The following is a 17,387-nucleotide window of genomic DNA, read 5'->3' on the forward strand; positions in this document are numbered from 1 at the left end:
TTGGGAAGGCCTCTTTAAGCTTGGCTAAATTCCATCCGCCGTCATTATTAAGAAAAGCTGAGACCGTCGCCCCTTGAAAAGGCGGACTCAGACAGACACCGCAAGGACCATAGCCCGGAATCCAACTATCCTCAAAGGCGGAGATACTTTTTCCGTCACCAACTTTCCAACGAAGCCCCCTCAATAAGAGCTCTTTACCCCAACAAATGGAACGCCAGGTAAAATAAGAGTTTGGTGACACCCGAGCTGCCAAAAAGTTGCCATCCTTGAAGTACCGTTTCTGCATAATACGAGCCAGAAGGGAGCCTGGCTTTTTGATGATTCTCCAAGCTTGCTTAGCAAGCAAAGCTTGGTTGAAAGCTGCTAACTTGCGGAAGCCCAGCCCACCCCTAGACTTGGGCGAACAAAGTTTATCCCAAGAGGCCCAATGCATGCATTTACCGATATCTTTCTCACCCCACCAAAAGTTGCTACAAGCCCTCTCAATATCCGAACAAACACCCCCCGGAAGGCGAAAACATGCCATAGCATAGGTCGGCGTGTTAATTTATCAAGAGCTACGCTCTAAAGATATTCATCCTAATTACTACTCCCTCCGTCCCACTTTAATTGGCACACTTACCTTTTTTATTTATCCCATTTCAATTGGCAATTTCCTAAAATAGTATATGGTCCCAACAATCTCTACTCACATAAAATAAATGAAACCTACCTACTTTACACTCTTAACCATTTATTCTTAATCTCCGTATCCAACTCAAAAGTGTCAATTAAAGTGGGACGGAGGGAGTATATTTTTAATTACATCTATTAAATTATATTAAAAAATTAGTAAATTCTAATTAAAGTGGACACACCGTGCATCCAAATATACACAAGTTTTTGCCATTTGTCTGAAAGCTTCCAGCATGTACAAAGTGTATTAAAATTCGATGCGTATATATGTATAGTGTTAAAACATATACGCCTAAAAAGTGATAGCTATAATGATATTGAAATTCATCGCAGAAATATCCAAGCTTCCTGCACAATGCACACAATCTTAACTCTTGAACAAATAATATCTACATATTTCCAGCTTTATCAACCATATAACATCAAGTGTAGTTCCAGAAATATGTAGATATATGTATATATACACCATGGGAGATGAGCAACTACAGACTTCATTTCTCATGAATAACAGCTATCTGAAGGTGAGCAAATGTATAATAATGGTCACAAATGATGCTCGTCATAAAAGAGAGTGAAATTCGTTGAATGTTACCTAAATGACGAGGAAGGTTTGAGATACATTGAGGCGCAACCTCCCCATAGAGCTATGGGGCATAGCAGTTCATCCATAAATCATTTCACATTGATCTCCTCCTCACCAAGCATGGGTCTTAGGAGAGCACACAAACAACCCACTATATATATTTGTATATCATAGAAAACAATCTTCAAGATTTGTATAGTACTTCTTATAAGTATGAAGAAATTTGATCAATTCTCAGTTGAAATGATAGGTTTTCTACCAATGAATGAAGATCACACCAAACAATCTGGACTTCGACAATTATATATTTATCGCAACCTCAACTCAAGATGCCTTTTGATTGCTCGGCAGCTTCAACAGTTTCTTCCTTCAGGTTAACTGTAAGCGTCTACAGAGGCTGGCTTGCCACTGCTTTTCCTGCATCTTTTCACAACATCAGTTAAGCATTGCTCTAAGTGATTGTAAATCCTGGCCTCAGGCTCAGAGTAAGCATATTGTGTAAGGGACCTCCCTACTTTTCAATCTCATCAATGTAATTAGTCTTGCGTAAACGAGAGAAAATCACATAATAAATAAATAAGCATACAAGCTCTATGATTATGCCTTTTGTAATCTACAAGATATACACCAGTCATGCCAACTGTGGAAGGGGCTCCATTCTCCAGCATTACCATCATCAAACTCTAAATTACAACCATTATTTTAACCTGTAAAATTTCATCAACCTCTCAATCTGACCAATCAATTTCCATCACCAAGCATGGGCAGTCATGCCAGGTTTGAATTGGCCAATAACTAAGACCAAGTTAAGTTAATAGTTAAGGGTACGTTTGCCTACGTAGTTGGCCTCCAAATTTGGAAACAGAGATTAATTTTTTAGTATTGGTATCAATAGTTTGATTTTTCTTTTTCTTTTTTTAATCTCAATCAAGTTATACATAACTGATGTCAATGAGGAAGGACACAAAAAGATACATGGACATAAGTACACTCATTCTACATGCACAAACACAAAAAAACAGCACATGCAGAAACCAATTATCATGTATACCATCACTCTTTCACATATATTCTCACCATTTTGAATATGTGCATGGAAATAAAGCTAAATTTAGTAACTGAAATAAAATCTCAGTAAAGAGGCATAATTAAGATGGTAGAAAGGATTGCAGGTCATTTCACAAGACAAAGGTAAATGGTACTCACCCTACAAACTTGGTTTGTTGTGGTTTGAAAGCTGCTGCCTTCTCGCTTCAAGTTCCTTTAGATTATTACGGGTCATTTGAACTTTCGATGTTAGATGATCAGTATGATTTTCAACATCTTTCATGAGAATAAGTAGCTGCTCCCTATATGCTGCACTTAGACGTTTCTTTACCCGGAGTTCAGCAGTTAACTCCTGAATCCTTTTGTCTTTCTCATCCTAGAATGTACAGAGTATTAAACTCGAGTGATTTCAAATAGAGAAACAATTAAACTCAAGTGATTTTGGACGAGTAAAAGACAAGAGCAAAATGGTTGAAAATAACAGAAATTTACAATGAAGATTTTCTCAAATACAAAAGAATAACGCATACTTCACATGTGGACTTTACTTAAATAAGTTTCATTTTGCACGAAATACTAAGAAAATGGAACTACTAAATGAAATGATAATAAAGGAGATCACATTAATGAAAAAAAAAAAAAAAGAGCCAAGTTCTTGAACTTCAACAGCCAGTTCCTTTGGTTCTAGGCTTCTAGCTAGTCAACATAGGGGTTGGTTATTATAAGAACTACATTTATCGTGAGAACATTGTACTGGACATGTAAAGTTACTGAATTCGCAGTGAAATTTACTGCTCTCGAATAATATGAAATTTTCGCCCCCTCAGGGATCGAAAGGCTGAGAATGGAGAACCATTCTCACAATAAATTATGGTTCTCATTTGAACCCCTTATAAGTCAGAAACAACATATAAAAGATTTGCAATTTTCACACACCTACCCTAAGTTGCAATTTATTTAGTAGATCGATTAAGTTTTAGTTCAAAGTCCATCTAAGATACTTCATTTTCAGCTAACTGTGTTATACCTATTTCATGTTTCCAGCGTTTATTATTATTTACATCTACTTCGCACAGTCTCGCCAACAGTTAGTGCTTCATGGTCATTGTTGGTTCAAAGAAGTTGTTTACAACTATTTTTACATGAAAAAACTAAGTGAAACACAACGTTTTCTACAGACCTGTTTGCGCTTCATACTCTAATATCCATCCTAAGGCAAAGATACATGAATCCTCTCAACTTTTAGGAGTACAATAGCTTGAGAAAGCAACGACCTCTAGTCGAACAAACTAATACCAAAAGCAACAACTAGGATCTTATTGATAGTGATCATGCTAATACCTAGGAGCAGATATGAGAAAATAGAAAATGACATAAAGCTAGAACTTCTGCTGGTATAAAGACACATGAATAATCAGGGAATATCCAAATTTAGCACTCACAAAAGTAGGGCGTCTCTTAGGCAATGAAGCTACCAAAGAATGATTGTGGTCTCGCACAAATTTCCTGACAACCCACCTCCCTCCATTCTCTCGTTTTACTAAGAGTATTGCAGTACAACCATCCCTTCGTTTTTGTCCCCCTTCATTTGAGATATTACCTGACTTTTGGATATTAGGAATGTTTCTACAACCAAGCCCACGTGACACGATTGAACCGTCACGCTCTGATTTACGGGATGATATAATGCGGGTCAAAAAACCTGCCCGGCCAGCATATTCATTGTAGTATGCTCTAGCAGCAGCTTCTGTTTCAAACACCATACCAACATAAGGTTCTGCGTTTCTCTCGGCTTCACATGTCGCAAAGTCCCCTGCTACTGATGCTTCCATCAATCCATTACCACCATCCGGTGTAGCTTCCACATCCACTGAAAGAAAATACTACACTAAGTCCAACCATGAAAGTCAACAAGCATTCCCATAAGAACTACAGATATTGTACATCCCACCCACAACGGACAACATTCAAACATTCTAGATACCATGATTGTAACTACTCTCCAAAAGTGTGCACTAACAGTTATCCAACAATAGATGAGAAAAGAAACTTGGCAAAAATTTCACCTTTGCAAGAAAGTATTCCATAGAAGAAACCAAACTAAAACTTTTCCAGAGGATGAGAAAATTAAAGCAGAAATGTTATAACAATAGACAATTGAAACATACTCATATATAAATTTATAATCCAAAACTATTAAAAGGATCAAATTTGGGAATAAGAAAATTGTGTCCTTCATTACTCAGTAAATCGTTTTAAATTGGTTAATCAGCTTCTTAGTCTGATAAAATGAAATACTTTATATTTTAATTGGCAAAATGCTACATTTGCAGAGTATAAAATCTGAGTAGTGTGCTAAGTATCTCCTTGTTCACACACATCTGATCCATTTTTTAAAAAAATTTCTTAACAGCAACAAACACCACAAATGGAGTCCGAGTTTCACGAAATTATACAAAATAACCAAATTCTGAACCGAAAATCAATAACAGAAAACCCAAAAAAGGCATTCGCATACCACAGAAACCCAGATCATTTGATTGATATGTATAACGAGATTCTGCATTATTAAAGGCATACACAAATAAACACTAAAACTAAATAGAAAATGTGGAAAGAGAGCAAAGAGAAGGGTTTAATACTGCTGCTGCTGCTGCTGCTTATCTCAACCCCTCTGCAATTTGTTGGTTTTCGATTTCTCAAAAGGTCTGCTTGAATTTCCGAATTTCTTTCTTCCTTTGCCTGATCGATTAAGCATTAAAAACTTTTGCATTAATAAGCGGCTCTTTATTAGTTAGAGCTATTCGGTTTTATTGGATTAGAAACATGGGATTATATATTTGGCTCGCAATAAAATGACAATTGAGTAAATTAAAATGAATGTGGCATCATAAAATAGGACATGAGTAAACATCCCATCCCATCCATATATAGAATTACAGTACCATTTCAATTTGAAAATCACGATTATTCAGATTATTTGAGCTTTGATCTCTCAATTTATCATTACCATATTCGGTTTGAATTACCCAATATAGTATAAAAATAAAAGAAATCGGAATTGTGGAATTTGAGTAGTTGTCTGAAACACGACGCAGCTTGACTCGCTTCATGGGTTCGACATAAGTTTTTGTGAATAACATAAAGTAGCTTAGGGATCACACTAACATCTAATGGATATTTAATTTTTTAATTTTTTTAAAGCAAAAACAATAACTAATTTCATATAGGATTCGAGATATCTAAGATGTATCAGTATTATCAATCAACTATACTGGATTTCGTATTTCTTACAAACTTATTAGAACATACGTAACATATTGCTAAAACACTGATTGCTCAATAAGAACTACGATCTATATGTCGAATACAAAAAATAAATGGAAAGTTAGGTTTTTATATTCAGTTAGCCTTTAGGAAATGTATTGGAGTACATAAATTGTGTTGCTTTTTATGTGGAAAAAAAAAGGATTTGATTAGGATTTTAGTTTTGAAAATGTGATGATAAAGATGACTTCACAGTTCAAATAATAGCTAAGAGAATTGTTTAGCAGTTTGTTGGTTTAACAGTCGGATGCATGTAAGGGAGTTCACAGTAAATTATATGTTTCATAAGTTAGTTTTAACTAACTCAAGAGAGTTATGATCAGTGACTTCTCACACATCTTCTAGATAAATCTAGAGCTGAGTTAGTTACTCTTTAGCTTGCGTTTATTTGAATCTGTTATCACATTCATTCACTGTAGAGAAAAGGAAAATGCTCCAAAGAAAAAGAGAGAGTTGAGCGTTGCAGTAGCTATTGCTTCAGCTTGATAGCTGCGATTACTTTCTTATTTTTCGAGAGTTCTATTATACTGAATTTCCATCATTGATTAGTGATGAGTTTGGATTGTCTTTCTAGGGATGTAGGTCTACAAGGCCGAACCACGTAGAAATTTTGTGTCAACCTCTACAATTCTACACTCTTAGTTCTTATTTATTATTTTTGTATTTGTTTCAATTGCTGGATTTGTTGTGTTCATTGTTCTTCCAATTGTGGAGATCACACGGTTTATCAAATTATAACAAAAAAAAATGAAAAATTGTATGTTTAACTAATTATCCACTTTGAGTTTGTGATTGATATGAATATATTAACAAATTAATTTTATTTAGTAGTTCCGATTGTAATACTAATATGTCATTGTGAAAATGTGATACCGGATATAAGATTGATAAACTATATTTGGAATTGGATATCAGTAAGGACGTTTGGTTTGGTGGATGTGATAGATAAGATTGATAGAATTAAAGGATGACTAAATAATCCAATTTTAAGGTGATAAATAATCACGTAATTAGATGATTAAAATATAAGTCAAATTATTCATCACAGGCCAAATCATGCAAAAATCAAACACTTGATTATATTGGAATATTTTATCAATAATGTCTTATCACTCAAACCAAACATCTTCATAATGGACAAATTTTCAGTGCTTTACATACGAGAAAATAAGAAAAGTGGAATAAAAAAATAAAAATATGGCCAAAATCAATCTGAACAAGTTTAATAGTATCTCGTAGTTCCTACAAACAAACACATTACATGTATGTCTCATACAAATTACATATGATGATCTACTCAAAAAAATTTGGGAAAAGGTGCAAATAGGCCCTTTAAGTAGTAGCCCCTATAGCGTATAACTCCCCTTACTCACTGTGTGTGCAAATAGGCCCCTGAAGTCTTAAAAATCGCTTAATTAAACTACTATGACCAAACGCCGTTAATTCTTCCGTTAGTCAACTTTTTTTTAAAATTTTCTTTTAATTAAATATGGGGATCATCTTCACCATTCTCTCAATCTCTTTCCCTGATAGCCTCCCTCTGGCCGGAATCGCCACCGGCGTATCGCCTCCGCCGAAATCACTGTCGGCATATCACCTCCGCCACTGGCCTCTCACCCCCTCCCTCTCTTCTTCTTTCTCCTTCTTTCTTTCTCTCTCACGCCAACCGCCTCTCTCTCTCCCTCTCTGTCTCCTCGCCGCTGCACATGCGGCGGCGACCGCCACCTCCGCCACTTACTCAACCCCGGCGTTGCATCCTCCTCCTCCTACGAAACTATATTCCTCACCACATCAAGCAATTCATAAATTTTGTGAACAAACAACAGATAATCCTCTTTTAAACGAGCAGCTTGAGAAGATGCGTATAGCTCTTGCACAGCAGGGCGCAGGCATTTAGCTGCCAGCATTTCTGACAAACGGGAACGCAATTCCACATCAGAAATTGAATCGGAAAGAAGAAGCTCGGTGCGACAAAGACGAAGCTAAAGACCCCAATGCCATCGACAAAACCTTGGCAGAGCCAGCTCCGAATCCGAAATTCAACTGAACTCTAGTTCTCGAATGGAGTTATCCAGAAACATCTCTGAAATCTCCATGGAGTGACTGAATCTTCGCCACGGAAGCATCCGAAAGCTTCTTCCCCGAATTAACCAGCTTCGAACCGTTAAAAAATACCTTAAAATCGGATGCTACAGCAACGACGTCCTTTGCCGTTGAACCGTCTCCGGAGTCCATCAAATTGAACGGCGACGCGCCAGCATGCAAAGCCTCACACGATAAAGCTACAACGGCATCAACGATGGTGACCAATGCAAAAGAGTGGTGATCCAGAATAGCAGAAACTCCAACAATCGCAACAACAGAGTAATCGAGGGGTTTAATTGAGAGAATGGTGAAGGTGGGACCCACATTCAATTAAAAGAAAATTAAAAAAAAAAAAGTTGACTAACAGAAGAATTAACGGCGTTTGGTCAGAGGAGTTTAATTGAGCGATTTTTAAGATTTCATGGGCCTATTTGCACACACAGTGAGTAAGGAGAGTTATACGTTATAGGGGCTACTACTTCGGGGGCCAATCTGCGCCTTTTCCAAAAAAAATTACATATGATAAGTAGAAAAATTTATGCATAATGTGGAAAAAAAAATGCATTATACACCACAAAGTTGAGATTACTAAAGCAATTGTTACAAAGATTATATACACAATCTAACACTATCCTATTAATTATTGGAGTCTGTAAAAGCTAAGGGTGGGAAGCAGCGGCCAAATCTATCTATAAGTCACAGTTCTTCAAACTGGTATGGATTTGAGAGAGTTATTCCTTATATGTGCTCCATGCCTTTTTCCGATGGAACCATGATTATGGATCATCGTCTTCCTTTGTTTCAAGATACAGCTGTCGAGGATAGTTCGATGTCAGTCGAACGTCACCCGGCACCAGCTGCAGATGATCAAGAGCCTTCTCCCAGGAAACAATTGCTGCCACCAGAGCTTCCCATGGCACTTGCCACATCACGAACAAGAAACTTCACACTGCGAGAACCCACAAAATCTAAAATTTCAAGACATTCTTGCAAATCCGAATCACTTACCAACATCACCCATTCCTCTTCGTCATCCAAATACTTGAGCTGGAACTGTCCTACCTGGAGTTTGAATCTCTTTGCTATTTCTTCATAAAGTAGAATACAGCCGGAAGCAGTGTCAAATTTGAACCGGACTGTGTCGTCTTTGTAAGTAGCCTTCACTACTATTTTCGACCCACTATCTACATAACCAGTCTCACTTTTATGATTCTGCCTCTTCCCGGAGCTTCTGGAGCTTGATGAACTGTTGTTCATCAGTGATCCAGATCCATACCCATCGGATGAGTCTGTCATGCCTGAGGAACTAGGCTGGTTGTGTTCAACAACCCCGTCGTCCCTATCAATGACAATTTCATCTTTTGATCTGGTGTCCATCTCACTATATTGGTTGTGTTCAACAACCCCGCCGTCCCTATCCATGACAATTTCATCTTTTGATCTGGTATCCATCTCGTCCCCAACTGCCAGTGAGTTTTGAGAACTGAAATGAGATTTATTATTGAATACCCACCTATTGAGAGTTTCTGTGGGAAGGAAAGAACTTGCTAAGACATTTGGAGAAGTTGTCCAACACACGCTGTTAAGGCTGATAGGTCGGGATAGCCCAGCATCTGGTGCAGCTGATCTGGAGTGCTCTGAACTTGGCAGATGAGGAGGACGTGGCTCACATTCTCCAACCATTTGGGCTCCATCTAATAGACACTCGTCTTCCATTTTCACAATGGAGGTTGGAATGTCCATGCAAGAAGATGTCAATGCCGATTTTGCATTCTGGACTAAGTCACAGTCTCTAATCATATCACCTTTGTTGGGCATGACACTTCTTTTTCTAGCGTCGAATTCTTGGATGATAGGCCCAGCAGGCACAAGCCCACCAATTGCCGGATCAAATTTTAATCCTCCCTCCACCCCCTGGACAGAGTCAAGCACGCTTTGAATCTTCCTCAAAGAACGATTCACCTTATTGATTTTACGAGAAGGCCATCTTGAGATGCCATACTGTCTGCATATCCTTTTGAGAGTAGTTGGGCACACTACAAAAACGAAATAAGAATTTGAGATTCTAATGTTTGTGTATGTGTTGCAATATGTTCAGTTTTGCAAAATGTAAGGCTTGAAATCATGAAATGCATCCTAAGGATTTATTCACATATGTATATTAAACACATTTGCTCCAGAGTGTGGATGCTGTGTAGTGATGAATGCAACCAAAATTTAAGAATTTGTGAGCAGGACTCACCACCAATACTTTTCGCAGCATCTTTAAGGCTCCCAGAGAAGTATTGCTGAAGAACACTTAAGCTGACATGCTTCTCAGCTGTACTTCGCTTCTTCTCCACCTGTTTCCTCAAGCCAGGCACATTCTACAACCATTAGTGGCTCTAAGAGCATTAGTTGTAAATCCATTAAATAAAAAGAAGTACAATTAATCACAGATATTGGGATCAAACAAAATCAACAAAGCTAATATAAGGCTGATCCTCCATGTAAATATGTATTAGTTTTCATTATTCGGTAAATGCAACACTGGAAAAGGTACTTTCTGAGAGAATTGAGCCAAAATAAGGCATTATTTCATACCACACTATACCAATGAGAACACTTGTAGCCAAGGCAAAAATATTCACACACCTCCAAAAATGAACAAAGCAATGCAATGATGATAGAGGAATACCAAATAGAAAATGACAAAATAACAATTACCTGTTGGTGAGGACCATCAGCTTCTTTCCGAGTGATTGTAGATCCAACTACATTCTGAGTAATGGGATCAACATTTTTCAAATTTTCACCCAAAAACGACTGTTCAGAACTTCTCCCGGATACTGATATTGACGATATGTTTCTTATTTCTGAATCCTGTAATTTTACTTTGGAATCATCCATCCCATGCAATTCAGTATCCGATACTGTCCTTAAACTCTTACAGATCCTCTGCATGGTACCCGAGAGGTTATTAAGCAAGAGTTGTTGTTCTGTACTTCCCTTCATATTGACAGGAAGAAAGAACTCCAAGATATAGTCATCGTCACCCGTATAAGTACTTCTTAGCCTGATTGCAACAGCAGCATTTAGGCCAAATTTACGGGCATGATGAACAAGTGGATACTCACTTATATGATATTCCCTGACATCAGGATAAAAGAATGGGTGATTTGATTGAAGAGCCTTTCCAACAATTCCTTGTCCTTCCTCAAGATAATGTTCCCGACAAGCATGCACAAAACCCTTCATATCTTTGTCATTCACATAACAGGCACTGTCCTCTATGCACAGTACATTTTTCTCATTTGCACTCCTATTGTATCCTCTAGCATGTATTTTCATAGTTCCTTCACCCTGCCCTGCTAAGTAACAACAAGGAATCCATGTTAATGCAAGAGGTAGTCGATGTGCATAGCAGACTGCTCGTAAAACATCTGTAATCTCAGCTAAAGCTGCTCTTTGATTCTTGGAGAGACTCTGCAAAACGACGATTGGTTTTAAAACAGGTGGAGTATCAGACTATGTAACGAAGACAATCCTAATGAATAAAGAAAATCAGGTCAGATCTTTTGATGAAAACCTGGGGAAATAGTCTCGGAGTCGCAGTGCTCCTTAAATTCACAGCCTGAAAATGGTCACAGCTTATATGTAAAACTATGATTAAGTAATACACAACATACAATTTATAACCAGATTTACTAAGAACCAAAATGGTTGACAGCCTATATGTAAAACAATGATAATGTAATAGACAAAATACATTTTATAACCTGATTTACTAAGAATTAAATGCCACACCCCATGATATGCAAATCCAAATCTCAAGAAAAACAAAAGCAGATTCACCTGCCCTATAATAATGATTTAGAGTTCGACACTTATCAAAAAGGAAATAGTAGAAGTTTTTTGTAACGAACATATAAAAACAAATTTGACATCTGCACTTAGATAACATCTATACTTTTATTAAAATCACTCCCACGGTGTATTACACTATTACTTTCTAAGTTTTAGAATGAAACTGGGGTGATTCATCCTTTTGAGCTTAAAAATACTGTTGCACTTATCATTTCATCTGTCAGAAAGATATAAAAAAAAAAATTGGCAACCGATCACAAGTTTAAGCATGATGATATTTTAAATGAAGACTACTAATTAGTAATTAGATAACAGGACATTAGTTATGAACATTATAAAGGTGACAGTACCTTCAGGCACAGCAAATTTCTTTTTATAAATAAAGTATATTTAGTAACTGACCTGGAGTGCGCGACAAACATTTTCCATCTCCAAATCAAAATTGGACTTTTCCATTGTGGTAACAAGTTCTAGCACAGCACAACACGGCCTTTCAAGCAACTCGTCATCAAAAACAGGTATAGCAATGGATCCTCGAACTTCATGATCAATAGCATATTGTACCCGATGGTACTCAGCCTTATTGTAGTACGTTATGTTTGAGGTCCACTCTGGAATCCTTGAAGCAAATACACGACTAGGAAGCCCTGAGAAAGACCCTGCCTTTGATTCCGCTGCAAAAGTAAATGCCCTAGACACTTCACGATAGCCACTAAGTGTTTGGTCAAGTAAATAAGGTTGTTCAGAAGTGCTTAAGACGTAGTGATCCCCATTCTTCATTGGAACCCACACTTGGGCTAAAATACCCCCTCCAGACCATTCTTTGAATAGATTCAATGCTCTTAACATTTTCTCAGAGAGTGATTGGATAGGAGGCCTTGGGATCACACTGTGCCCTACATCACCTATTAGATTCTTACGCTTCGTGCTTCTATCTCTCATCTCAGTCAAACTGAACCCATCATCAACAGGGCTTGTAGCAAAAGGAATTTGGTAGTCCATATTATGAAGCATCACCTTGTCTTCATTCATTGATGAACTTCCATTAACATCACTATCTAATATGGATATTCCTGAATTATGCTGTTGTGTGAAGTTCAATCCGTCAAGAGGCGAGAGATTTGAAAAGGAGGGAAACATCTGGTCAACCAAATTGCTGGGACTGCTGCACCATCCAGCGTATGTATCAAAATTCATCAGTTCTACTACATTACCAAACGAGTCCTCCAAATTTGAGCCCTGCACACTGTTATCCGTTGACCTTGTAGCCATATCCCCCACCCCGTTCCTTGGTACAAATGGAAACTCGTTACCTTTTTCCAAACTGGAAAAGGAGTACTCCATTTTAACTAGAGTACCCAAAAAAAACTAACAAGAAAAGCGGTTGTCAGAGAATTTTTGAAGAACTTGAAGTACAATATAGTTCCGTAGATTTTCCAAAAGGCTCCGAACATATTATAAAGTGTCCACTTCGTATCATATTAACCTAGGTTACACTTTTGGCTAGATATTTTGAAACAAGCCTTTGTGAATCCAGTTGTCCAAAAGACTGGAAACCTGCAGTACACATATTTGGACTTACATCTTTCCTCCCTCTTAAGTATGTATATGAACAAGATGAACGAAAGCTGTTGGAATTTTTTGAAACAAACCTTAAAAATTTAGAGATGTTGAGGCAGAAATAAACAGCGAGATGAACCTACTGCAATATCAAAAAATTCACCAACAAAAAAGTGAATACGATTATCAAGAAAATTACAAGCTGAGATCTAGGGTAAATGATATGATGCATATCGCATATAATTCTGTTATGGAGTTTATGCATCGGCTGATGTCTGAAACTCAAATGATACGACAATGCAAATAAAATCTTTAAAACTTCAAGCAGTTCAAATTAAACATTCAAACCCACACATTGGCTCTGCTATGAGCCAAATTGTTAGCTCCCAACAGGGTCTGGCCAAGGATTTCCTACAGAAAACTACCTATACTATGAGTGGGATCCATAAGAATAAGATTAGCTTTGATATGGACTGAGGGACCAAATGGCTTTTATTATTGTTCTTATATGACCACTAGTGTGCTTCTGAGTTCTGATAGAGTTTTCCAAGAAGTAAGCATTTTACATTGTAATTTCTGGCTTAAAATATTGAGTTTGAAACAATTCCCAGTCAGATCCAGATTATACACTAGAGTTGCCTCGTTCTCAACAAGCTCAGAACTAAATGTCACATGACGAGCAATAGGATCAACTTATCCAGGTGAAGTGGATGAAATTCCACATTTGACTACCAACTAAGGTAATCGAAATGAGGAAAAGACTTTACTGGCAATGCCCACTAAATGAAACAATCCTATATCTAATTCCAGTCGTTTAAATAGGGAAAATTAACAGTTATGCTAGGGCTTAGGTGCAAGGAAAAAGTGCAGCTTATCAGAGTAAAGAGCAAAGAGGTTAAAAACATAAAATAGAGTAACAAATAAGAATTCAGTCGAAAAAGAAGGAAAATCTGGTTCCTGGACATGTTCCAGAAAGAGAATATAAATCATAATAATACAAAAAATGCATTAACTCAGCTACAACTTAGCAAATTTCATTTCAAAGATTCAAATCCATTATAATTCAGCAAAATCAATATCCCGTTCCCACACTTATCAAACAAAATCAAATCAATTTCTTCAAAGAATACAGCTATTACACTGAAACCCAACCCAATTCCATCAGTTCCACGGCTGTTGAGCACGTAAACACGCCAAAAAATGGCGAAATCCAGATTAGGAAAGTATGGTTAGCTCAACACAATAGTACGCCGGAGAAACCCATGAAGTTTTTATTGAATGAAAGAGTCGTTGAAGAATAAGGAAATGAAGAAGGAGGCAGAATTTACCGGCGGAGGCAGCTGCGGTGGAGCAGTGGAGAACAACGGCTGTGGCTGCTTGCGGCTTTGCTCTTTTTTTGACTTTGTATGTGATTTTTTAGTTTATAACAATTTGCAACCACCCCCAAACCCCCACCCCCCGACGTCATATAGGAATTCATCGAAACAAAAATTAAATTATAATACCACGTACACCTACAGCTCATGGAATGGAATGGAATGGAATCCTCTCATACTCTCACACTCATTTTCAGTTTCGCACGCTCTTATTTTTTATTCATTTTTTAATTTAATTTATTGTTACTATAGTATAAAATTATTACTACAAAAATAGATAAAATTAAATGGGATAAATTAAGAAAGAATAAAGACCAAATTAAATGGGATAGAGATAATATAATAGTATAATTTAAAAACATTTAACTACTACGATTTTCTAATTCAATTAATATTTCTAATTATTTTTTATATTTATATTTTATTTTTAATTAATAATTATTTATTATGATTAATTAATTCAAAATTATGGTATATAATTTTTTTTAAATCAATTTTTAATTATAAATGTTAATTAGGACAATAATATTTTTTTAATAGTAAATAACCATCAAATAATAAATTTTAAAATAAGTTACAGTTAAATATAATAAATTGGGAGATTGAGGATCTCATCTACTGATCTACACAAACATATGGTTTTGGTAAATTAGATCCTACAACTCTATACATTGCCACCATTCAAAAATTATCATTAGGGAAGGTTGAATTTGTTGAAGTAAGGTGTTTGAAAGTTTTTCACAGGGGGAGGGGGGAGCCCTCGAATCAATTTTTTTTTAGCATTATGTACAGTTTATTTTTATGTCGCATTCCATGAATTCAACAGCAAGTACAATAAAAGCATATAAAGACCGACCTCCAATATGTTATTTTTTAAAATTGTTTCATCTTTAGCCCCGAAACCCAGTCAATTCGATGGGCCACTAGGCGGGCTTCTTAGGTCCGATTTTTTTGGGCCTTTATTTTGTCATACCCAACCGACCCCACCCTAAGTTCAGAGCGACCTATCGGGTCAGGCCAATTTTGACGGCTCTAGTCAACTCTCTATCCCTTATATCTCTCATTTTTTTTCTTCCTCCAACTCTCTCTCTCTCCATTTTGTTGTTACATTTCTTTCTCTAAGATTGCTCCAGTGATGGCGCTAGAGATGAATACCATCGTCTTTGCCTCGCCACCCAGGCAACCATTAAGTTCTACAAACGTGCAAGATTGTCTTAAAATTTTATCGGATTATATAGAAAAATCTTAAAGTCTTATACTAGATTCGGTAGAAAAATCGTTGCAGATGATCTAAGATTTTCTTAATAGTATTCTCCCGTCCACGAAAAATGGGATACAATTATTATTTTTGGCATCCACGAACAAATGACACTTTTCCTTTTAGTACATGGTCTCACATGTGTTCCTTATCTTTCATCCTTATAAATATATTTTTATTTAAAAAAAAAAAAAACACCTCTAATTCAATTCTAACCACCCATTAGACCATTTCTCCACTAAATCTAAAACATCATTTATTTTATTAAAACATGTGTTCAGACGATATGTTCCATTTTTCGTGGAGAGATGGAGTAATAATTTTAACATATATTCAAATATTATTGATCAATTTATCGTATGTGATTTATATGTTATTGTAAAAGAACATGGGTTTAATTAGTGGACACTTAAAATAGCGGTTGTGATTTCATAAATTTAGAAAAAAAAATTAATAATAAGATATGATCAAAATTTTAAATTATATTTCATATATGATTTGAAGACTACTAAATAGAAATAAGATTTACTCAATGTGCATCTTAAACAGCCGGCCGTTGAGCCACTCCTAATTCGTCATCCAAAATTAAGATAATATGTGTGCGTGTGTTGATCTAACGATAAGTGGTTAATGTTCAAAGTTTGAGGTTCTGAGTTCGAGTCCATCGTCATTCGATTTTTAAATTTTTTTATTTATTCGTGTAATTTATTAAAAAAAAAGATAATAATGAATCGAGAATTATATGTCCTATGAGTTGTACTTCATTACTTCTACATGATCATCATTTATTAAGATTTCCACACCACCCACACGCTGTGAGCATCGTTAGACTTGATGCACATAGGATCATCTATCCCACTATATATTTTGTATGTACCATCGTGTACCACTCTTAATTTATTATAATTTTTAATTATATTTTCTTCAATTTTAATTTATTATGCTTTAATATTATAAAAAGATAATTAACAAGAGTTTACTCATTCAATTAGGGTTTATAATTATTTTTTATATTTATTTGAATTAATAATTGATTATTTGGGTTCATTAATTCAAAGTTAGGGTATATAATTTTTTAAAATTTTAATTTTTAGTTATAAATATTAAAAAATTATAAAATAAATAAATTAAGAGTGGTACACACAAAATAGTGGGACAGAAGATCCCATTTGAACTTTATGATAGCAAAGTGTAGGTTAGCTTCATTTAAATTATCGTGAAATATTTTTTCCATTTTATTTTGTTTATAGGGTTCGCCATGTAAAAAATAGGATGTGATCCATAATAACTTTACACTCATTAGATAAATGGTGTTACTCATTTTATATTCTTAACATTTTTTTCATGATCTTTCGTGCTTATAAAATTTATGTTATTATGAGTGAATTTTTTATCATTTTTTTGCATAATTTTCGTGCTTAGAAAAATTATGTCATTATAAGTGAGTAAGAGAGATTATTATCTATACGCTTATGTTATATTGTTATGGCATAAGTCAAACTCCCATTTAAATTCAAACTTGTATGCAGTGTGTAATATATGCCGAGATAAGAAGGAAAAATAAAATCTAAACTAAATTCTACGAAACGAAGAGTGACTTTTTAACCACTCATAAGAATTTTATAAATGT

General features: G+C 35.8%; 2 protein-coding genes across 7 annotated transcripts; both read right to left on the reverse strand.

Moving 5' to 3' along the window:
* Positions 1–1,044: 1,044 nt before the first annotated feature.
* LOC130997913 (protein FAR1-RELATED SEQUENCE 5-like) lies at positions 1,045–5,701 on the reverse strand. 5 transcript variants are annotated; one of them, XR_009093259.1, is made up of 4 exons: positions 4,824–4,952; positions 3,748–4,175; positions 2,465–2,681; positions 1,045–1,675 (listed from the first exon to the last, which is right to left on the reverse strand). XR_009093259.1 is itself a non-coding variant. In XM_057923358.1 (4 exons), coding segments are annotated over exons 1-3 (645 nt in total). In that variant the 5' UTR covers positions 4,952–5,701; the 3' UTR covers positions 1,045–1,681; position 2,465. The 5 variants fall into 5 exon arrangements, 4 of the variants coding, with proteins under 4 accessions (XP_057779341.1, XP_057779349.1, XP_057779328.1 ...); XM_057923358.1 differs by having other exon boundaries at positions 1,045–1,681; positions 4,951–5,701; XM_057923366.1 differs by having other exon boundaries at positions 4,951–5,699.
* Positions 5,702–8,242: 2,541 nt separating this feature from the next.
* Positions 8,243–14,561, reverse strand: LOC130997939 (protein NLP9-like). 2 transcript variants are annotated; one of them, XM_057923379.1, is made up of 7 exons: positions 14,452–14,561; positions 13,216–13,265; positions 11,966–13,120; positions 11,286–11,330; positions 10,424–11,182; positions 9,960–10,083; positions 8,243–9,753 (listed from the first exon to the last, which is right to left on the reverse strand). In XM_057923379.1, exons 3-7 carry the CDS (start codon positions 12,905–12,907, stop codon positions 8,585–8,587), a joined length of 3,039 nt encoding a protein of 1,012 aa, XP_057779362.1. In that variant the 5' UTR covers positions 12,908–13,120; positions 13,216–13,265; positions 14,452–14,561; the 3' UTR covers positions 8,243–8,584. The 2 variants fall into 2 exon arrangements, with proteins under 2 accessions (XP_057779362.1, XP_057779368.1); XM_057923385.1 differs by having other exon boundaries at positions 9,960–10,059; positions 14,452–14,558.
* Positions 14,562–17,387: the final 2,826 nt, after the last annotated feature.

This window comes from Salvia miltiorrhiza, chromosome 1, assembly GCF_028751815.1.
Source record: "Salvia miltiorrhiza cultivar Shanhuang (shh) chromosome 1, IMPLAD_Smil_shh, whole genome shotgun sequence".
NCBI lineage: Eukaryota > Viridiplantae > Streptophyta > Magnoliopsida > Lamiales > Lamiaceae > Salvia > Salvia miltiorrhiza.